A 24,443-nucleotide genomic window follows, 5' to 3' on the forward strand; every position below is an offset into this window, starting at 1 on the left:
TAAAGCTCCCATGGGGAAAAGAAACAATACCTATTTCACTCTTTACTGAATGCAAAACAGATCTGTAAACCACAAAACAAATTTAATGGTAATATCAAAAATAATGTCTGATTGCTTCACCCTTCTCTAAGTCAGCGCGCATGTTGAAGACGAATCTCTCAAACAAGCAGAGAGGCGAGTTTCAGATCAGACTCTAGGCAGTCTGCTTGTTCAGGAATAATTTTTTCAGCTACGCTTAAACCAGGCTGGGCATTTGCTTCTACAATTAAAAACAGTAAAACTCCTGGTTTTTTTATTATTTTTAACATTGTTACCTGAAAACAAATAAAATAATCTTTGGTTAAGATTTTGCTCTGAAATAATTAAAGCCACTTACTGTTACTTAAGGAAATCACCTGTATGACTGCAGCAGTAAGATGAACATTTGGTTCCACTTCTTCTAATAAAGCACTTTTTGTTTTCAGCCTTGAATCTAAATCCTCAGTCTACAGTATAGTATTTTATATATCCATGCCTTCTGGGAAAAGGTTTTTAAACAGTAAAAATGTTCCTTGTTCTCTCTGCTCACAAGATGGGCAGGCCATCTTGCTTTACCCGGTCATCTACGTAATGCTGCTTCAACAGACTGAAGTACTTTTCCACATGACAAGCTTGCAATTTCTCCTCCCCTTTGAAATTAGTCACTAAATAACCTCCTTGGCATGTCACCCAGTCACAAACTGTGTGACACTATGTGATTCAATCGCTCAACCATTTCTTAATGTGTGCCTATAAGATGTATAGAAAGAGACTAACGTTATGGAATGAAGTACGAGAGAGACTCACAAAGGGGAAAGCCATATATAAAGCAGTGAGTAACCTTCATTAAGGTAAAAGAGTGCATTTCTAAAGGCAACAATTTGAAATATACACATACTAAATCCCCAACAGGAGAAGCTCTCCAATTATTCAGCAAACCCAGTACATACAATTCTAGAAAAAAATACACCAGTTATTAACTTAAGAAGCTTTCAAAATTATCAGATTGGTAGTGACATTTAAAAAAAAGAGGCGCAAACCCCTCCCCTAGGACAAAGCACCTAAGCACGACAGGAGGCTGTCTATTCATTAACCAGGCACCTTAGCAGCTCCGCTGAGCTGAACTTTGGGGCCGCCATAAATCAATCTCATTGCTATCTCTGCAGCACACCATGCAAGCAATCATGATCACTTTTTTCTAAAAAGAGGCACAACAGAAAAGGCAAATGTAAAAAAAAAAATAGAATAGAAAGCATGTTTCCCTCTCTTTCACCTCTTCTCCCCAAAAGACCAAATAATGTAGAAAATGTATTCTTAAAAACATGGTATTTACAGGGTGGAAGAGATGGCACATAAAAGCCACAGGATGATCTCATAATACAAGCACTTCACAGCTCTGCAGTTGTCTTCTGGGTTGTTTTTCATTTAAGTAAAGGGTTGCCTATAATTCTCTGACTGCTGTTCGAAAGAATCAAAATACAATTTGAGGCACGTGAGCATGAGCTAATATCAATGTAGAAAACCAGTTAGGATCGGACCTTATGGGAGTAACATTTCTATTTCACAGTACTCCTCTCAGCCTCTCAAACATTACTGAGAGAGGCAACACACATTGCCATTATAAAAGGGTAATCTGACACATGAAGATTTAAGTGACGCGACCAAGATCAACAGCAGATCTGGTAGCCAAAACTAAAAATCTGTATGTTCCAGGCCTTACTGCATCCTCCCCAACAGCAGAAAAAGTCCTCCAGAACTGCAGACAGTTATTGTGTACTTTGATTTGTACTGTACATTGTAAAATTGTATGTCATTATTAGTCTTGACAAAAACGTCACAGAATTTACATGCAGCATAATTTAAAAGGTCTTTTTAGGTGTGTAAAAATATTCATTTTGTCTTAAATATACAGTTTTTAACTTCACTGTAAACATGTTTTAAAATATTATTTTTCTTAAAGATTTACACTAGAACTGTAATAAAACAATAACATGGAACAGAAACAATGTTAAACGTATTTATTTTGATTTTAAATTTAATCAGCCAAGGCTGGTTTCTTGCAGTATAAGAGCAAAGCAGTATTTACCATTGAAGCATCTGGTTTATATTTGGCAGGTTTAACTAACCAGTCAAGCATTCCCTTTTAATGAGTGGATGTATATACTCGACCTAGTTAAAAAGCTCCTTAAATCTGCTAACCAACCAAACTGAAAAACATCAAAAGAAAAATACAAACAAATTATTCTAATACACATTTATGCCACACATGCTTTCCAATAAGTGCAGAATATACTCTGCCATTTGCATTCCTCCTTACAGGCTAACAAACCTGCAGTGAGAAATCACATTATTATGCTAATATGTGGGATAAGAAAGACCACTATATTTCATTGCAGTTTCTCTGCAATGAATTGCAAACTGGTAGGACGCACATTTTCAGTAATTGGACTCTAGCATGATAAAGTATATCCCAGAACATCACACATACTATAACTAGTTCTCCATACAGCTGGCACTATGTGCAGTAGTCTTCAAGAATATCTGAAGCATATGAAGAGTTTTTCATTTGAGGAATGAATCTTCTTTTAATTTTAAAATATCTCAGGCACAATATAATAAATATTGCATGGCTATATCATTACCAAGGCTATAATTTAATCTGTAGGTTCTAACAATGCACACAAACCATTCAAGCATCACCTTCCCTTTCAATTACTTTATCAGAGCCCTCAAACCCTGTCTATCCTGCCATGCATTATCTTCCGTGTAATTAGTTGCCATGTATTTGTTTATAATGTACTAGACAGAACAAGAGTTGTTTTCCAGTTTAACTCCCATATAAACAAAGGGCATGCCCCTAAGAGGTGCAACCCTTAGGCTTCACCAATGTCAGGCCTAGAAGTCTGGATTAGCATGTTACTTTAAAATCTATGTTAATGTCTATGTTAAGATAGGCCCGAGTCACGCTAAATCACCAGTCACGCTGATATCCTCTACAATGTTATTAACATCATTAGTCCCTTGGACCTTAGTATTAATTTGCTAACCGCATTGATTTATTTTCTCTTTTCTCCTCTCATTTTTCAGTGGCAAAATGTTAGAGAAACAACAGCAGGAAAACACACACTTATAAAGCCAAAGAACATTTTAAAGTCTGCTGTGGGGTATACATACAAGGCACGGATGTAACTTACTGTTTGACTGCTGATTAAAAGTTCTTTATATTCCTGATAACAGTTCTTTTGGTTCCTATTCCCTTAATCATACTTTCATGGATGGAAATAATTAAGCAGTTAATGCCTTGTACTGCTGTAAAAAACTGTTTCCTTGCCAGAAAACAGAGAAGCACTTACAGGCTGGATGGCTCATTGCTAATTCGGGATTGGTTGTGCTCTCAGTGCTCTGGAGCTAAGTTTGCAATGGAGTTAACGGGAGTTCTGCTTAAATGCAACAAGACAGCACAGTACAGCAGAAGCCAAATGGGAAGACAGTTTGTTGATGATGTTTATTGCAATACAATCCAAGAGAAGTATTATTCTATCCTCTTTTTTTTTTTTTTTTTTTGCCAATGAAGATTTTATTTGACCAACCAGCACCTAATTCTGATGCAAGAAACAGACAGTTTAGGGGGACAAAGACCTATGGAGTTGTCTACAGGATCTCCAGGAGCTGCAGCCTCTATCCCACGAGACTCCTCAAGGTAGCAGGAGCACTACCTTGCATGTCTTCTGCTCTGGCAAGTACAATGACAGTAATCTCTCAGTAAGGTTATCCACTCCTCAATGAAAGCAGAAAGATCGACCCCTAGCTTTGCCTCCAATTGTTCAGCAGAGGAGGAAAAAGCGATCATATCTAACCCTGGTGTCAGTCTCAGCTGTTTCCCTACAGCTACAGGAGTAGATCACGCACCCAGCTACGTTATCGAGGTGCCACTGCTGTCCATGCCGCTGTCTGTGACTCCGAATAACTCTTTCAGATTAGTCTCAGCTTTTCCAAATTAGCCAACTGCCCATATTTCTACCTGCAAGGATTTCTGCAGTCCTTCCCTGAAGATGGAAAATCGTGCAGGAACACTTATTTGAGTTTGAGAGCCAAAGCTGAGGAAACAGGGAGGGAACAGAACAGTTCTCGTTGCCTGACTTGAGATTATGTAGAGACCACGCTGTCTTCTCCCGCGCATATATTTATTATTACCTCTGTTTACTGATTCCTAAGGCACTTAGTGAAATAGATCTGTCTTGGGATAGAAACAAGTACCATAAAGTTCCGTCCTCTTACAGTTATTCCCAAATCCTAGTTCTCAAAAAAAAAAAAAAAGAGGACAAAAAATAAACAATCTTGTCCACACACAGAGCCCATAAGTAGTAGCTAGAATGAACCACTATAAAGGGGACACGCAGTTTGAAATCTTCACTGCCCCCAAATATGACCATTCTGTAGAACAGATAGCTGGACATGAAGCCTTTGAACCTACACACATGTGAGCATCTGAGCTCCAAGAGAACAATGCTTCATTGCAACAGGTATATTAATTTTCTTATATATACATAAGTTAATACACATACACATATATATATAGTATACATACACACACATACATAGCTATGCATATATACACACACCAGTAGTAAATTTTTGGCTTATGCTTTGGCGATGGTAGATTTTGAGCATAATAAGGAATTTTAAATTTTTAGGGATTAAAAAAATTAAACGCAAGCAAGTGCAAGCAGGCAAATCCTGGAGGTGATGGAAACTCTATAGGCTTCAATAAGCTTTGCTGTGACCCACCTTCGTGGATCTAACTTGGCCTGTGGTTCCTACTTGATCACGTTAAGAACTGTAATGTCTCTAGCCTGAAGCTGGTAAATAAATATTAGTCATTTGTCAATAGGCCAATACAGAAGCACTTTTACTTTTCGTTCACCAGTGCCTCTGGTGAAGGCACCAGTACCATTATAACTCTTTCTTAAGCCTCAGCTTTTAAAGTCTAAATGCAGAGGACTGGATTTGTAACGTGAAATTTCACCTGCATAGTCAATAAGCAAATCAGAAATATTAATAAAAAATAGCTACAGTCATATGCTGCAAACATTTAAATAATTCATAAATCATGATAATTGGAAGAGATAGAGTACATAAAGAAGAAAAATATGAGAGAAGCAAAAAGGGAATTGTAAGGGTGGAAACTATAGAAGAAACAGGACAAAGGGAAAGACAAAAAAAAGAGAGAGAGCGAGCGAGCAAGATAGGATGAAGGACAATCTGTGAAAGAGACCAGAGCCGAAAGAGAGTAAGACTGGCGGTGAGGTGCTGAGAATTAAATAGTGGAAAGGGATAATAAATAACAAAGGAGTAAAAATAGGAGAATTAAACTAGGAGGAGTAGAGGAACTGATGAGAAACAGAGGAATTAAAGAGAATATAGTGTAGGAAGGGAAATTCAGCAAAAGTAGTAATAAAAAAATGCAGCGAGAATGAAAAACCAGAGAGTGAAAAAATGTGAGTTAATGCAAATTTTCTTCAAGGCTAAAATATTTTGCCTTAATTCTTGTTTTTACAATGCCATAGCATAGCAGGCATGGGAGGGAGAGAGAAGGAAGAGAAGAGAAGAGAAGAGAAGAGGGAAGAGAAAGTAGAAAACATATCCAACATAAACTTGTACGGTTCAGGTTAATATTCTGATGTTTTGTGGTTTTTGGTAGGGGTGGTCTGAATGTGGTGCTTTTAGGAAAGAAGAAAGCAGAGCACTCCAGGTAAACACCAGCTGGAGCGACCCTATGCATGTTTCAGGACATTTTTGACTCAGGAGGCAGCTGAGGGCAAAGAAGCTACAACCATCGCTTGCTTTTGCAATCCACTCTGATATTCAAAACAATGTTTGAGATGGACTTTAAAGCTACAAATATCTTTTGAAATGTAGAACTAAATAAGTTCAGTTATTTCTACTAAAAATGTAGTTAAGGTTCAAAAAAGCTTCATTGCCTTCAGATATGGCAGAAAGCACAGACTCTCTGCAGGTGAGTCCTTAGCGCAGCATCACCAGGGCTTCCTGTGCAACAGGACTGAGTGCCAACAGATCACGCTGAGGTGGATGCCACAGCACATTTGCTTCCCCCTTGCACATGTTTGGTCATTAGCAGGGGGACATCAGAAACTCTAGTCTGATTCACCACCATGCTCTGACAAGTGGCCATACTTGTTGAGGTGTGCATGCATATACGTGTGCATGCAGTCCTTACTTCTCACAAGACTTTTTCCTATATTGATTCCAACATGTTATCAAGCTCCTGTCCACATACACCTGACTGCTTCCCCAAACACATCTGCATCTCAAAAGGTCTTTGATTATCATATCATCCAATGGCCTTTCCCATTCGTAGACTAAGACCACCTCTTTCAGATGTAAATCAAGAATCCAGTGTAAAGGGACAGGGGAAGCAACATTATGTTTAACTTCTTGCCATAAACAGGTTGACCTTACAAGGTGTACCAGCCTAGATTTAGCTAGAGGGGCAGGCTCTACAGCTGCGCTCACCTGGTTGTATCTTTCCTGAACCTGTTTGCACTCCCAAGCTGTCATTGTCACAGATTAGCTGTCAATGCAAAGAGCTTCGGCAACACGCTGGGAGAGCTCTGCTTGGAGGGGAAAGGCATGCGAAGCCATGTCAAGCCTGGCCCTGAGCAGTCCCATGAGGACTTCCAGTCTAGCCACGCTTTAGGCAATTCGAGCACAACGATCTGAGGCCACTGACCTGTGGATGAGACGCAGCACATTTTGCATTGGCCTGGCCCGTAACAGAGTCAACCACACACAGGCCTGATGGAGATCACAGTGCATCTGTGTGGAGGTTTACTCCCCCATCAATATTTCATTGTTTAAGCTATCATCACGGTACCAGTCTGCACAGCTTCATTCCTGATTGACTGGCAAGACAAATATCCAGATCAGCCAACCTGGCAAGCATTCGTTTCTGCATATTTATGAGTATATTTCATTTCTCACAAATAGATGGAATGTTAGAGTTAAAAATAGTGTTTAAATTATCCAATTAAGCAGAGAGGAGTTAATAAATCTTTCAGTACTAGTATACTTTCCAGACAGAGTAGCTTGGTGAGTACACTAAGAAACCTCTCAGCACTTCAGCCAAGATTTTTCAGGGTGTTATCACAAATGACTAAAATATAAAAACACTGAAACATTACACATTTCAATTTTAGAGTGGTCAGATTTACAAAATTACATCATTGGTTTGCCAATATCCACATTTATCTCATCAGTGTAGCATGGCCCACCCAGTCCATAAGCTATCAGACTCTGGACTGAAAATATAAAAGCTAACACTGATTTTTTTTTTTTTTTTTTAAGTAAAGTTAACATTATGACACCCTTCATAGTTAATGTTGCATTCAAACCACTTGTTTGTTTTACTTTTCCACAGCTGTTTTTTAGGTAGAATTTTCTGAAAATAAACAGGAGTTGCCTAATTCTTGAAGATGCAGCATGCCTTTCCTCCCTCCACCCCCCGCTTCTCTTGAAGAGACCAAGCACATCATGCACATAACATAGACAGCCCCCACCAACGCAGGGAGCCAAACTCTTCAGACCATTCTCAATTTCAGCACTTCCTCAGGGCACCACTGAACTGGTAAGGTCATCCCTTTTCTTCCAAAAAAGGAATAGTTTCAAACATGTACAGTTCTAGTACAGATCAGCATTTTTATTTGGTTCAAATATGCTGTATATCAGATTTCTGCTCTTTAAAAAAGGAAACACTCTTAGTAACTGAACTCATAAATCAAAATAAATGCATGGCTTTCTGACTTTCTGTACTAACGACTAAGCTCTTATTTTTGTTCCATATTTGTAGCTCTTCCCACTGTGTTGCAGCCAAATAAAATCAAATAAGTAGATATAGTTAAACAAAAATAAAGGAAAACATGACCTTTAGCCTCATCTGGCATTACCAAACAACTGAGTCAAAACATGATTTCTATTACAGATATAAGAAATAGGTTAGGATGTAAATAACGCAAAAATGTTATAAAATACCACTGATAATTAGAAGACCTAAGAAGCGTGCATACGCCTGTAACCAGTTGTTTCTCCCAATATGAGGACATAGTGAATCAGAAAAAATAAGTTTTTGTGCTGAGTTTTGGACTTAGTACTCTCTGCTGGAGGGACAGTCATGCAAGCATGTTCCTGGATTTTGCAATATACATGTCCAAGCTGAACTGCATCTCACAGCTATAAGACCCAACAAGTATCTGCAGTTGTTAAGTTTATCTTTTGCAACATGAAATATGCTATCACTGCATTTGTTAGAGTTTTTTTGGATCACAAACTTCTTCCAGTACTGTTGGAGCCCTACTTTCTCTTTACATTTTACTTCTGTCTATCCAAAAAAGCATAAAAATTGGTCAGCATGACTGAAGAAAATAATTTAGTTTATCCTAACGTGAACCTATCTATAGTAAATATTAAGTGATTGTGGGACTAGCCCTTTACTCAACACACCCTTTTGGTCTTTTCACTCAGTCACATGAGGTTCTGATTTGCAATGATGTAAAAAAAGGATATTTTCACCCCCCTACCCCAAAAAACCCAGCACGACATAATTTCTCATGGAGCCCTGTTGCTGGCTAATATTTGCAACTGTCTTGTTTATGCCAACTGAGTTATTTTTTAACACCAGCTCTCACATACATCCAAGAAAATATATTTTTACTACTAACTTTTTCAGAAGTCTGATTGCTTTTCCAGACTTCATGTTAGGAGAAGTACAATCCAACGTGGAGAAGAATCAAGGTCCTCAGATCTGTTGATGTGTTCTCCGTGTTCTCCTAGATACCAGGTTCTGGTTTATTTTCTTTCTTGGCGAAAGGAAGACGGTGACAGAACTAATTCTCTCTAGCATTCATCAGGCTTATTTAGAGCTAGGTAATTAACAGTATATTGAAGTAAAAACTCAGTGGAAGGCAGAGAATTTGGGTCATGACCGTGAAGTACCACATTCCGGATTTGTGAAAAACTTCTTGGGAAAGCTAAGGTCCTGACTGATTAGCAAATGGCAGATTTGAAGAAGAAAAAACATTGCTTTTAAGTTCGCTTGTGTATTAAGAATCGTAGTACCAAAACAAAGTGATCACCTCCACAAAGTGATTTTTAATCCCCCTTCAAGTAACAGATCATCTGGAAAGCTAACTGGAAGTCATAAAACATGGTGGACTTTGATACCAAACCAGAACGTATGGGACCCCAGCAATTCAGATACCTGGTTTACAAAGGAAGATTGGCTCCCGAAAAGGGAGGTCACAGCCATGACTATTCTTATCATCTGTCAGTGTGTTCAGGGAGCTCTGGCAACATCTGACTCTGCCAAGTACTTCAGTATTTCAAGTAAACAGACAAATTACTGCAAATTTTCCTACTGAAAGCAAGGGTAATGAAAGAAAGAGTAAAACATCTAAAGAACTGGAACAAGGGAATATTCTGTAAAAAGAGGTGGGGTAAGAATAAAACCAGAAAACAGCACACAATAAAAATGGACTCAAATCCAATCCTTATGTTTTTATTCAGGGAACGTTCCCAGTGAAGGCAGCGAAAGTTTTGCCCAAGAACCTCATACTTCTGTGAGAGATGTGATTTCCAATTTCAATGATGGGCTGAAGAGACCTTCACACAACAGAGATCATATGGTGTTGTTAGGTAACTTCATCAGCTCCAGGGCAAGCGCTAAGCAGACCTCAACATGAAAGCCAGCCTAGCTTGAATACAGCCTGTTAGTGGGAAACAAAGAACTATCCCTCTAAAAATTCCATTAAAACATGGTGTATCATGGTCGCATGATCTATTTCCACACACAAAACTCATGGGGAGTTTCTAGGTAACTGTTTGTGGTATCTGCTATACGACATTCCTCTTAGACTAACTGGAAGATCACTGTGTGGGTGTGGCAAGCTCATGTTTCTTGAACATTTTAATATTAAGAACATGATTATTTTCTTTCAATAGCAAGCTTCATGTAGACTTAGAATCCATCTGCAGTATTTGAAAACCGTAAAAGAATATGTCTTTTAAAATTCTGGTATAGTAACAGGATCTATAAGGTTATATACTTTGCAAATGATATTTGTCTGAAATAAATATAATCCACCAAAGCGCATAACCAGTCTATTAAAAAAGCCACAATGCAGTATCCACCCAAATATAATGCAAGATCTATATCTTTAAATAGACTGCCTTTTTGCCAGATGATATTTGAGATTTATATTTTATTTTACGCATAGTTAGAATTAAAAAAATGAACTTTTCTGTAAAATTCTATCCATTTTCCTACTAACTTAGGTTTTATACAGCAGTCGGTATTGCATATCAAAGGACATATGAATGAAAGAGAACAGGTACATTTACAGTCTTTCATCACAGTCTGATTTGATGCAGCTACTTCTCTGTGTCTGCTTCTCTGCAGTTGCATGACAACTACTGACAACTCATTCAGAGCAAAAGGAGTAAAATCAGTAAAAAAAAAAAAATCTAGAACATCAGCGGCTTCCTCTATATATTTTGTTCAAATCTCAGTAAGATTTGCAATGGTAAGTTGGAAAATAACTGTTTATGTTTAATAGGTAGGTTTGAAACTAGACATAAAACCTGAAAGTAGAGTTTGGTAATTTAAAGAGAATGAAACATTTATTTTCTCATAAGGCTTAAGGAAAAATAAACATATTTTCCAAGTTTCTGATTTAAAACCCCTGTTAATCTGAAAATATCTTTTAGTTAAAAAGAAAAAAAAAGGGAATTACATAGCTTTCATTATTTATAAGCATCATCTTACCTTACATCTTTTGATGAGTTCCTTTTCTAGAAGACTTTGGCAGGTATTTTAGTACAGAATTAGTTTCAGCAATACATGCCATTACATCTTCTCTTTCAAATAAACCACTTTTTCTCTTTTCCTCAGACAAAATATGTGGGCTAAAAGAGCTCCAGCGTCCCTGTTCAAGCAGTTTCAGGGACACTCAGAGGCTTTCCTTCTACTGTATGAAACTTAAATCTGAGTAAGGAAGGCATTTTTCCTGTCCCGGAAATCAGTATAACCAAAACCAATGCTGAGCTAATGAGAAATGTTTCTTCCATGTGTTCTGTTTGGCAGACACTGCAAGTCATATCAAGGAAACACGTGATGTTTATAAATACAATATGGCTCATGTTGTCATAACCTCTCAATGACAAAAAGAGCATTAAAAAAGCAGACAGCAAAAACAGCAGGAAAGATGAGATTTGTATTATTTGGAAGGTCTCTATCAGATAATAGACATATTAGTGTTTGCTTTTTCCTTTTTCTTTCTTTCTTTTCTTTTTCTTCAAAGAAAAAAAGTTTTATAGTAATAAGCTCAGTAAGGCACACGCATGGCAACTTCTATACATACTGTCCTATAGCCATCCTACTACCAAAAGGCATTCACCCATTTTATTGCTTCAATTCTTTTCCAATACTTTTGCTCTAAATACCTCCATGCACTTCCAGGAGCTGTGTGTGGTTTTTGTTTTGTTTTGTTTTTTAGCCATAGTATGCAACAAACAAATGCAACTTTGACAGCATTTGCAGCTTTCCTTTCATGTTTATTGATGTTAAGATCACAAACAATCCAATGAAATACAGTTAGCCATCTGAAAGAAGTTGAACGTATGTTTACAAGTATCTTAAGAACACAGAATGACAATCCTACATTTGTTATCTCTGTATCAGTCCTGTAAACCAGCACTGAATTTCAAACTTTCTATGCTGCAAGTTCTCAGGAGGTTGTTTGAGGAATTTTGGTAGTTGTAGGATTTTTTACAGTAAGTTCACAGACTGCATCAATACATAATGTATCACAGAGCAAAAATGTGTACCCAGACCCTTTCAGGAGGAATACGGAAAGCTGCAGTTACACAATTTCAGTAGTAAAGGCTATTCAAGGCAACAACTTACTCAACTCACCAAACGTCTGTATCCTTTTGGATACAACTCATTTTAACCAATATAACCCTTCTCTTCCTGGCAGCCCTGCGCCCCCTCGGCGACCAGGAACATCAGCACCTTTTTGCCATTCTAACTCCCAAAAAAGTGGAGTTTCAGGTGCTCCCACCTACCTGACACAGCTCGACTGAACTTGCCCTAATTGTTCTTTCTTGGAGAAACAGTCTCTAAAAAGAAATACCTCAAAGTGTACTCAGTACAACAACAGCCACAACAAGCATTCTTTGAATATTCTGGCCTCACCCACCCAGCTGAGGTTTGGGATAAAGCACTGACCTGATAAAGTCTTATTCAAGTCTTATTCAATTCAGGGAATTAAGCAAAAACATGGTGGGTCTATAACATCTTACAACAAAGTGTAACCCACAGACTTTCCGACAGGTGGTTGGGAAGAGAAAGATTGCCAAGCAAAACAGCCACTAGTTTGTTATGAAGTAAAAATTCCCTCCTGATTCTCAAATTGGCAGAGAGAGGGAGCCTAAAACAAACTACTGCATTACTACTACCAACATCATTAGTATCCAGCTGTGCCACCAGAAATGTACAGAAGTTGCAGGGACAGACGGGCAAGACTGTAATTTAGCTGTTCTTCCCCACTTAGGCACTCCAAAAAGGGGAAGGTGTGGGGAATTAGGACAGAAGATACACTACGCACATAGAGCGGGGGAAACACTGCTGCTGCCCAAAGCTTCAAGTCATCAGTAAAGCACCACGGGTTCGCAGCAACAGAGGTGGAGGAGCTGCGCCACATCCAAAGAAATGCAATTAATTCAACAACACACAAAAACCTTTTGTCTGTTCTTGTGTGTCACCTATAGGTCATATCCATACAGCACTCCTAGATGTGAGAAAAGAAGCAACCTCAATCTTGCACTTAATAAGTCTAAGAAAGTCTTTTCCTCTTTGAATTTATGCAAATCACAAAATGTTAATTCAGTTGGTAAGAAGACCACCATAGTGGTGTACATGCATTTGTACTGGAATTTAAAATATGCCTGATAGAATAAAACAATCATCTAAAATTCAACTTTTGGGCATGAGACAACATTATGTCAAAAGAAAGTTTCATGGCACAGAGAGCCAGAAAGAGCTAATAAGCATTACAAACTCCAGCAAAGCAGCAAGAGAATAAAATACAGCAATATGAATATATGTTTTTCCCCAAAAAACAGCTGCTACAGGTTTTCAGTGTCCATTTTGGGAAAGGAATAATAAAAAAGGAAAAACACAAACATAAATATTCAGTGAGACAGCACTATGTGGCTACCTCTTGCTTAAACAGCCTTCAAAATGGCACCTGTCAAGCAAACTATGCTTTTAAAGACATTAATGGCCAAGGGATAGTATCAATAAGCAAAATGAGGCACTCAGAAGGATTTCAAGAGAAACTTTTGTTAGAACTTATTTATATGCCAAGAAAAAGCTCTTTTCTTACTCACAATCCATTTGGAGAATGCACGAAACTGAAAGAACGCAAAGGAAATCAGAACTAAGGCACAGGAAAGGCGAGCACTTAAACAGGACATCTGAAATGTGCAGATCTCACATTCCTCTCAGACATTCTGAGTCTTCTTGTCCATATGGATAATACTTAATACTTCAAGTGTTACTGCCAATTCTTACACAGGTCTCACATCTGTTTAGCAGTTAAAACAGGTGTCCAAGCTGGCAGCTAACATTGTTTTCTGAGATTATTTTGGGTCTATTACATGGAAATGATTATAAATCACATGAATAGAAGACTGAACATCATCAAACCCAGGGATAAAAGTTCCAAAGGGACAAGAAGGCAAACAGTAGAAAAATCTGTAAAGGCCAAACCTACCCAAGCCTCAAAAAAAAAAACAAACAAAAGTTCTAACTCACACATGGCAGATGATACAACATACAATATCACCATAGAAAAATGTATTTACAACTGCTAATTCATTATATTCTAAATATCGTTCTTTAAACTGATCTGACAATAAGTTGCTTATCTGTAGGTTTTTTCAAATCATTCACCCTCGGGCTGCGCACAGCGGTTACAACAGTTACTCTCTGCTTCCCATGGTAGTGAATTTACCATTCACCATTAGCATCATGTGAAATGCAATAAAATCATTTTACCCAGATGCACACATAGGAAAGGAAAGATGGAAAGCAAAGTGTTTTGCACTATCCAGTCTTTTGGGTATCATGCAATACTAGTAAATAAGATATATTTTTGTCAGTTTATACCTTTATAACCTTTTTCATCTATTTTCCTAAGGAAAGAGGCATAGGTAATCATACTACCCACAGGTGGGTTTCTTTCCCAACCTAATAAGTTGTGAATCTGCACACTGATTTCAGTCAGACCTAACCAAAGAGTTAAGATCACTAATACACTGTCTTCCTATAAATTTTGTCAAAAGTGGAGATTTGCTAAAATATCCTATAGTACTTCTGCTGAACTGAGGAAAAGTTGCAGTGCGTGCTTAGGCTTTTTAGACTCCAGAGGGTCAGCACTGGAGAGAGTGTTACTACAGCCCTCTATTTTGGGATTTTTAAACTCAACTTCAGTCATGATCTAAGCATTACTATACAACCCAACTAGAAGACACAGATCCTTAGAAAACGAGGTTTAATTATTTCTGACACTCAAGAAATCACTTGTTTCCATGCTCATAACTTCGAAGTGCAGAAGTTTATAAGGATTAAAGGGAAGACTTTTTGCATGTTTCTCCCCAGCGCCCATATGAATATCCTGGCTCTGAGATCACCTCGCAGACTAGAGAGACCAAAATTTACCAATGCAGGATGGACTAAGTCAGAAATAACTGTTTTTTTGGATGTGAAGAATTTGGAAATGGCCTCTCTGGTACTTGAGTGGAGCAAGGTACAACGTTCTCTCATGACACCACCACTTCTGCAGGGGACATCACCTTGTCACCCCAATGGTTGAGTTCTGGCCAAAGGGAAATAATTGAGCCATAATCAGGAAGTGTAAGTGAGCAGATCCCTTGCACAACACCGTATTTTAACACAAGTAATAACTATTGTTACAGTTTTTACTTAGAAGCAACATCTGTGTTCAAAACAACTTTGTTAGACAGAAAATACCTGGAACAGGGCCAATGAAGTAATCTTTACCTCTGAATGTAGGAACACAGTAGCTAATCGGATCTAAAAGTAAGTCTAGTACACAATTAAAGCCACAAAAAGTAGAGTCAGCATCCACTGCACATGGAACAAGAGCAGTGTAGGCCTAACTTTATAAAGCCACAAAAACATTATTGTAGGAGTTAACGTCATTATGCACAGTGACAGCATGTCATGCCTTTGAATATGAATGAGAGGAGATACACTTGGTTACTGCTACAGGAATGTAACTAAAACTGAAGAATTTCAGGACCTTAACGAGAGACACTGCAAACAATTGCATCAGCTCTTTGAAGCGCACCTCTTGTTGAGTGTGCATAATAAAGTAATTTGATTTCTGACCTATCAAAAGGACCATTTTATAACTGAAGTACCTACATGAGAAATGGTTGAGAATAGCGCCTGTAAATAAACCATTGCAATCGTACCAAAATAATGATGCCCTAAACTGTTGAAATGGCAGAATATTAGTTCACATTACATGAAATACTAGTAATAAAGCAGTGCAGAATTGATAAGGAGACCAAGAAGCAAATGCATAGTTAAGCAAATCACTTTGCAGGACTTCCTCAGCACAGTTGAATCAGTCTTGGAGTACACACAAAAACCACAGAGCGAGTGGGACAGTAGCGGCATTCCCTTTTGGTCCTGCCAGGTTAGTCTTACTGTACCATTCCTGGGGAGCATCCTGGGGTGGCTGGGCAGCAGAGGAGGCTGCATAACCTGCCGTCCCCATGGCCCGTTGTGCTGGGAGTGCTGTGCACCGTGGTGGGAGAGGCGCTGCACAGCCACTTCTCCTGCCCACTCAAAATCTAGCAGTATCCAGCCCTGCTCCCCAGAGATTATGGTTCAGCAGCAGATAGGAATAGTGACAAGGATAAAGGGAACAGCTTTCAAAAGCCTTCTCTATAATTTCCCAATACAAAACATTCACTTGAACAAAGGCTAATGTATCTGTATTTTTGATTTAGGTAGAAAATTTTAGGAAAAGACAAAACCATTTCCACTGTGACGGGTATTTATCATATTTCTTGTCCGCAATGGCCATCTACAAAGTGTTTCAATGGACTTCAAGCCAGCTACAATGGCTTAGCTACTGCAAACTGCAGTCCATTCTGCACCATCGCTAGAGTGGAATAACATCATGCTGTACTTTACCACCCTTAAAGGGTTTGGAAAAGTGAAATAAGAAGCTGTACAAACTCTTAACACAACCTATGTCCTCAAATAAGTAATTAAAGATTATACTTTGCTTCACACGCTTTAATGTTAGTAAACACGAACAACAAAGAGTTAATGCTTAAGGCAAGTATTTGGAAAAAACAAAGTAGTTAATAAACAGATTACAGTGAGCATTATCAATTCCCTCTTCTGTATGTGTGTCACATATATACCCTAGACCTTATGAACTGGTGTGTTTACATTACAGATATGAACTTAAACTTTTAACTGAAGAATTGAAGGAAAGAGGAGTATAAATGCAACTCTAGTACTTACCCTTATGTCTCCATTTACAGCTCTGGAAGCGTGATTAAATGCGTGTGCAGGATCTTTGTTGTAAACTTTAAGGAAAGATCGGTCTTGAATATTCCTAGAATCAAAAGAATCAGCAATGATAACAGATGAAGGTGCTTTTATTTACTTGCTGCCCTAAAGTTTCAGGTAACAGATGAACATAACAGGGCTGCAGCTGACCTGTAAGGAAAACCTAAGTGCCATAACTTAGACACGCACACACAAACAAAAGCCTACTTTGATTCTCTTTCCCATGGGAAGTATCATTGCTTCACTACAACTCCACACCCATAAAAATTAGATAGTGCTCAGTTTCTTTCAAGATCCTGCCACAGAGTGAAAACACTTTGAAGACAATACAGCTTCAATATTTAGAAGGCACTCAAAAGGATTTAGTTAATATTTACATATTTTATTGTGCATTCAACCCCTGTGAATTTTTGCTATTCTAAGAAGCAAGAATATCAAAAGAAAAACAGTCTTTCTAACTGCAAGTATTCTTGAGGCAATTCCAATTAACAGTTTGTTCACAAACCTGAAAAAAAATCTGTAAAAGCTAAAAATTCAGCAGCAAATGAATCCATCCTCTAAACTTTATCTATACAAAGGTATTTTTCAGGAAAAAAGGAATTATAACAATAAAAAATAAATAACAGTTTTGATGAAATCTACTGCAGAAATGGTTTAGATGAAAACCCCTAGGAGATCTCTTTTTGTTAAACTGGGACAAAGAACTTTGTCATTTATTAGTCTATTTTTAAACCATTAAATTTATGAAAGAGTTAGATGATAGAAGTTTTCTATTTTGTTTCTAAACCTACCTTGCAATAATTTTATGCCTTAGAAATTTGCACTGACTCCTGCTGATTCCTTGTTCAAATGTAATCAGTAACAAAGCCTTCAATTTAAACTCATCCGTAGCCTTTCAAAACTGTGATTCCTTTCATTTCACACTGGTAATCTCTAGAGAATTTACACATGTGACTGAATTCCTTTCCTCCAGGTGCAGCTACAAGCTCAGTGAACTGATCTTAATCACTGGGATTATCATTTAAAAATGAAGGAAAGGATTCTTGGGCAGGTCTAATTTCTTTCTTATAATGTCATATTACAATCAGTGATTGCTTTGAATAGGTAGCTAGTCAGGACTTGTGCTGCTGTTGTAGACGTCAAGTAGTTATTAAAGAAACCTCATAGCTTAAGAGACAGATCAGTGCCTCCCATTTTTGAACTGCAGGGCTGATGAGAAGTTTAGTATTTATGAGTGTTTGCTTGTAGAGTGCATAGGAAAATAGCTACCTTGTGGCAAGTTCAAGTTCTTACGTTATTTATGGTAACACAAACTGTTTTCCATCTTACAAACGTGACAATTCTGCTTTGAGACCTGCACTGAGAGTTTCAGTTACAATTTTATGCCTCAGACTTGGAAATGTATTCTTTTTGATACAAAGCAAACTCCTTCATTTTTAGTTCAAGAAATGGCTTACTGTTCATTTAAATTTTATCTGCTGCCTTTTCTCTTTTCATTGATGGCTCTGAGATGGTACCTCAGCCAGCTGGAGTTTGTTTTAAAAGCATTCTCCACAAATATTTCTTGTAGAAACATGACACTTTAAAGTAAAACATTGCTGTAAGGCAAAACAGCAAAATACTAGGCATTCTATCTCCAAAGCAAATTCTATTTCACCTCATGTTGCTATTCTAAGATAAACATTACTGATAACAGGTATATATTACTGTACCTTCATTATTATTATTATTTGCATTACTGTAGCTCCCAGATGCCCTTGGCATGTTCAAAGGCCTCACTGATCTATATGCTGGATAAACACCCCCAGAACACAATCCCTTCACCAGCTTACAAGATGAATACAAGACACAAGAGACAACAGCAGAAAGATTAGAGAACAAAAAGAAACAAGAAGATCATACTCTCTCTAAGCTGATGAGCAATAAGCGGACGCTGGCACCACTGCCACGTTGGCAGTAGGCAGTGCAACAGCATGAGCGGGACTGGAAGGAGAGCGATGCAGTGGCTTCGTGGATGTTTACGGAGGACTCCTTCCAAGTACGTTAGAGGGCTGCCTGGGAAAGAGCATGAAGGCACTTGTTTGCAAATTAAAGACATGTACAATGAAGGCTGGCATTATGAGCTAAGTGGAAGCAGATGGCACTTGGTACCAAACAAGAAATGAAAAGTAGAGTTCAAGTGGACTTGGAGGGGCCCTCATAGTGAAAACAAGTAGTTTATATTTAATGAGATTTAATGAGACAGAGAAGATACAGCCAGAGGACAAATGAAAAAAAATACATCTCAGCTTGTCAAACAAGGAGAATGATCTTTGTTGCTTCATTTGAATGGGTAAGATTAAACAAGATTACCTGTGTCAAGCACAGAGAAAAAACTGTTGCAGAAGTTGCTATTAAAATGTGCATGAATTAACTGAGTGTTTTAGCTACGTGGTGGGAAAGGAAAGGCTACATCAGAGGGCTGTTATGTAGAAAAAAGTCTGAAATCTACTCTGGATGCAGAGCCCTGAAACAGATTTAGGATAATGACCAGGTTATAGGCTTAATTACCAAGAGAGTGCTTTGTCCACAGTAATTTTAAAAAAGGGGAGGAGGGAGGGAGTGTGATGTCCTAATGAAGGAGGACACAAGCTGAGATGAAATTAATGGTCCATAAGACTAGTCAGAAGAGAAGATCAAGCCTTTAGCTTGGACAGAAGAGGTAGGATTCATGTCCTCCAAATACAGAATCAAGAACAGAGATACACATCTCTGGTGTGTATAACTTATCAGACAATTTTATAGGATGAATCACCACCAGCTCAAAATGTGGATGTAGAAGTCTGTATTTCAGACCCCTGAAATATGAAATTTCAGCAGTTAGATGAATCCCATCCTAAACGAGGGATAGAAAAATAAATGAGAAGGTCACCCTCAGGTAGACACTATAATTCAACTAATGCTTAGGGATAAGATGAGGGAGACACAGGTACAGATAGAGAAGGAGAATGAGGACAAAACCCTGAGAGGGAAAAAAAACACAATCGAAAATCACGGCTTGAGAAGCGGACCTTTCATATAATGCCTGAAAGACAAGAGAGAAACAAGAAGAAATCAAAAAAGAACAGCCACTGAACCACACGGAGATCAAGATTCCAAGAAGAAAATATTAAAAGTATGTGTCAGATGAGAGAATAATGATGTAATGGTCACAAAAGCAGGCCATCTGCTGACTTTGACATTTGCACTGGAACAACAGACAGGTTGGAAATGGGTCTAGGACAGAAGTCAGAAGAGTAAAACTCCAGCTGACTGCTCTAGTGACTGTACAGTGCAAGAAAGGAAAGTGATAGTGTGGAAGCTGGGAGTATAAGTTGTGTGCAGGGAGTTTTGCTGGGAGGCACAGAAACGTGTTTGCAACATAAGGACAGGAGCGATAATAGACCAGTACATTAATTAAAAGAAAAAGCACGCAAAAAGAGCATGAGACAGCCTCAAGAGGAGGTGGTGAGCTTAAAAGAGTTGACCAAAACATCTGTGGATGGAAACACAAGGGAAGGGATGGCAAGTAAGGGATTGAAAAATCAGGCTTCTTTTCATCTGTTTTCTAAGTGGAGACACTGGCAAGATCTTATGAAGAATAAGAAATAGAGAAATGGAGAAAGGGCTGTGGAAATTAGTCAAAGGTGATGAAAACATAGCTGGTCCTGCAGGCTTTGGACTCCATTAAGCTGAAATTGCTGAGGCTTCGTTAGCTAGGTGGGTAACAGAACTGAAGGAGGGAATTTTGTTACAGAAGTCGTCAGCTGGGTCTTGTGATTTCCTCAAGAAATGGTCTACAACACAGCCATAGGAGCAGAGGAAGTAGATGCTGAGAGCGAGCCAGGCCCGATGCTGGCAGAGTGATGCCCGCAATGCAAACAAGGGGGAAAAAAGGTAGTTGCTGGTGTGGTATAAAGATAATCAACAACTACATTCTTGGTCGCAGGGAGAAGATGAAGGCATAAACCGGCCATGGGAAAATCAGGGAAAGACTGAGGGATAAAGGGAGAGAGAGGGAGCTGATGGGTCGGATGATGGCTGGCAATAAGGAACCCAGCAACAAAGTAGTAACCCCCATCTTCATTTAATCACTCGATTTGATCTAGTGAACTATCTGTTTCATGTATACAAAAGTTGAACGTAGGCACATGAATGATGATGCAAAAAGTCAGATGGGCATTAATGTAGGCAGTAGAGTGGCCAGGGAGGGGGTGGGAGACTGTAAAGCAAGTAAAATAACAAACCAAAAATCAAAACCAAGAGGCTGGCTGATGACAAGACACTGGATAGACAGTGTGAGGAAGCAGAACCAAGGAGATAGAGGGCGAAGTGTTGACAAAAAAGGTCAGGAAAAAGAAGGACCGGGGAGCTTGAAGTGGCAAGACTGGAAGAGCTTCAACTTGCTCTTCCCTTCAACTACAGTGTGATAAGGAGAAGCACTGAGCAAAGGGACCTCTACAAGAAACAGGGCAGCAGTGGACAGTACACTTCTGTTCACATCATTTCCATGCAAAAGTGGTTGACTGGCTGAGAGGAAACACTTCTTTTTTTTCTCCTTCATCCTCTTGCGCTGCTCTGTTCACTGTTGGGTAACTTCTTATGAAAAGGAGAGCACAAAAGCCTCCCATATTTGCCCGCACAATTTTACAGAGAATAACATGTCTGAGGTGTGCCTGAGGTGCTGCCTGATTTGGGATTTTCTGGAGCCCTGAGAACCTGATCCTTCTACTTTAAGAACAGAGGCATCAGGACTGAAGAAACACGGTTAATTAAGCAGCACAATCCCACAAAACAAAGGACAGAGAGATGCACTCAGATGTTAGCCAGATCATTTGTTGACCAACCTCTGAATTAATGAAGGAAAGTGACTGCAATCAGTTGCTGCATACTGACATAAATTAGAAAGGTGGTGAAAGTGGTGCAGCAGCAGTCAGCAGTCCCACAGATCTGTATGAGATCATTAGCGTTGTTAGATGGTGGATAATAGGCACTGTTACAAGGACACCAGAAACACTCATATCCGTGACTTTAGGCTCACACAGATCAGGTTTTGCTCTGCCAGCAGACAAAAAGACTATTTTTTCTGTAAATGTTTACTTTGTGTTTAGTATTTTAAATATTTATGTCTCAGTTAAAAATTCGATAAAATATTAAATGTGTACCTGCATGTATTATATGAATATTTGAACAACGTACACCACTCATCTATGACTTGTGCAACGGATGTAGCACCTACAGCTTAAGACCACATCAAACCAAACCTCACATATTATTCAAATACCACTGAACATTCCTTCATGTATCATGCCACTATTCATTAGATACTTATCAACCCCACTCCTCTTTACTCCATTAATACACTACAAAAAATCCCCAAAACCCAAGAGCTGTAACTCCATGTTTACTTACCTCACATCACACAATTCATAGTATATGTTTCTGCTCTCGTCCTTGATGTAAATGGCCACACTGGGCGATTCCAGCATTTTCATTGTCAGCTGCTGGGGGAAGGCACTTACAAAAAGGGCACGAATTGTGTCTGTGCTTGTGATTTCATTCGGCATCCTCAACTGCTTTGTTTCATCTCCATACTGAAGATATAAAACACCTACAAGCAAAATATAATAGCAAATTACATATTCTTAAGTGCACAGAAGTGATCTGAGCTCCAAAGTCCATGTGGAACACAGATCAAGCCCGTACTGAGTAAATAAAAGCAAACTCACACTCCTTACTCATAAGCCATACAAAATTTTCCTTTTTCAAAACAATATTAGAATAATATAAAAAATAGAGCACAGAACAGTAATACAGTTATGCTTTAATAAACATGCTTATTCTAGCATTGCACTTTGCTGAGAAGCCTATTTTTACTGTTCTTCAGTTAGACAAATCAAAAGTTTATCTTACGAAGGCTAATGGAAAACGTCAAACAAAGTTTGGTCTACAGTGGAAGGTGCTGGTAAATCATAAGGTGTTTTTCTAAACCTATTGAGGAAAAAATTCATCCTCTTATATCAGCTAGTTTCCCTTAAATATAAATTTTGCATTTTAGCCTCTTGCTTGCTTAATGAAACACAGAAGAACAGCATTCAATTTTAGTGCACACAATTTTGTATTCCCAATTGAATTTGCTGGCAGTATATTGTATAAAGCACCAGGTGAAACTCCTAACAGGAGTAAAACTGAGATTCACACACAAGGGAGAGTAATTTCAGATCAGTGTTAATAGTCATCCTTAGTACTCAAGGAGAAACATCAGTCATCTTAGATGCTGAACTGCAAAATGTGGACATTCTTCTCTATTAAAGACAAAAAGATCATTCTGATATAGCTAACTATTCTCAGGGGGTGAGAGGCTGTGAGATCCTGGGTAACGGAAAAACATGGACAATGCAGATCATGGATTCAGCAAGTCCTCCACTTCCACCACGCCTGCGTCGGCCCTGTCAGGGTTATGTTGCCTTCTGCACTGCCAGCGGGTGTCTGTACTACACTGGCCGGTGCTGCACACTCCAACTGTTAGCTTTGCTCCAGCCCAGTCCTGCTCCACACCAATCTACAAAGCCCTCCAAGGACTTGAGGCACTGAGAATTGTGATCCAGACCCACCTTCAGTGGGCAGCAGAAGTAACATCGGACCTGATGGGACTGAGTAGTTCTGGCCCCTGCAGACTACCTGAAGGTCTCCTCACAAGGATCGCCCATGCACTGATGCTCATTAGGACCTGAACAAACAGCTGCTCATTTTCCTATTAGCAAATGGGCACTAGTAAGTCCATCTGAGCCTAGGTATCCAGTCCATACCCATGGCATACCTCCTGACTAAGCTTTGATAGTCTAGACCACACTGTTCTCTTTCTGAAATATCTTGGGTATCTTTATACAGCACTGAACCGTGCGAGGATGGAACACCTCTACTGCCTTGCTTTCTGCAAAAGACAGAGCAGGTATAGCTTCTGCTGTGGTTGGAGCCTCAGCTGGAGCAAGAATGACAGAAACATGATTTAGCTCCTTTCAACACATAAGCCAGGTCTTTAGTGTCAAAAGACACTAACATTGCAGCTCTTCCACCTTGCAGAAGCTTAACAACCCAAAAATGAAATTGGAGGAAAAAATGTAGAAAAGAAAAAAAAAATACCACTGAAGGTTGTAACGAGCCAATTGAGATTTACAGCTAAATATTTCGTAAATGGCTCAAAAGCTATCGAGGCATTGGAAAGTTGTTGGAGAAGGAACAGAATATCAGATCTACTCCACAACTGGTCATTATGGAAACGTCTATACTGAATTCCCTGCAGCTCATGCAGATAAAAGCAGGGTGGTTTAACATCAGCCAATTCAGATGCTACTAGAGAGGCAACGGCAGAAGTACAGCATTCAGAATAAACTAACTGCTAACGTCTTCACCAAATCTTCAGACAGGCTTTGGAGCCCAAGCAGAGTTCTGTGTTGCCAGGCCTTTCTGTCCACAAGCAACCAACACAGCTAGGCTACAACTAGGCAGGGTACTTCACACAAACTGAATTCACCGCAGTAATTGCAGTGTAGGTGCACCATACGCTGTTCTCCCATGGCCAATACAACCAGGAGTGCTGGGAACACATGTTCTTCAGTGCTGCGACCACCATCCATCAGCAAGCAGCAAGTTACAAAACTTAAGATGGTGACTCAGTGATTTTCACCCCAAAGTCATCAGCAATGCGATGGGT

General features: G+C 38.9%; 1 protein-coding gene across 14 annotated transcripts in view; it reads right to left on the reverse strand.

The window, feature by feature from the left end:
- Positions 1-24,443, reverse strand: part of KIAA1217 (KIAA1217 ortholog) — a 248,783-nt gene that overhangs the window by 62,415 nt on the left and 161,925 nt on the right. For 10 of the 14 annotated variants that reach the window (XM_068934551.1, XM_009673633.2, XM_009673631.2 and 7 more), the window contains 2 exons: positions 22,142-22,340; positions 16,664-16,757 (listed from right to left, as the gene is read on the reverse strand). In XM_068934551.1, the coding sequence (XP_068790652.1) occupies positions 16,664-16,757; positions 22,142-22,340 (293 nt within the window). Of the gene's footprint in view, positions 1-376; positions 645-10,855; positions 11,078-16,663; positions 16,758-22,141; positions 22,341-24,443 lie in introns of those variants that run through there. The other 4 variants (XM_009673641.2, XM_068934558.1, XM_009673642.2 and 1 more) reach the window with 4 other exon arrangements.

This window comes from Struthio camelus, chromosome 2, assembly GCF_040807025.1.
Source record: "Struthio camelus isolate bStrCam1 chromosome 2, bStrCam1.hap1, whole genome shotgun sequence".
Taxonomy (NCBI): Eukaryota; Metazoa; Chordata; class Aves; order Struthioniformes; family Struthionidae; genus Struthio; species Struthio camelus.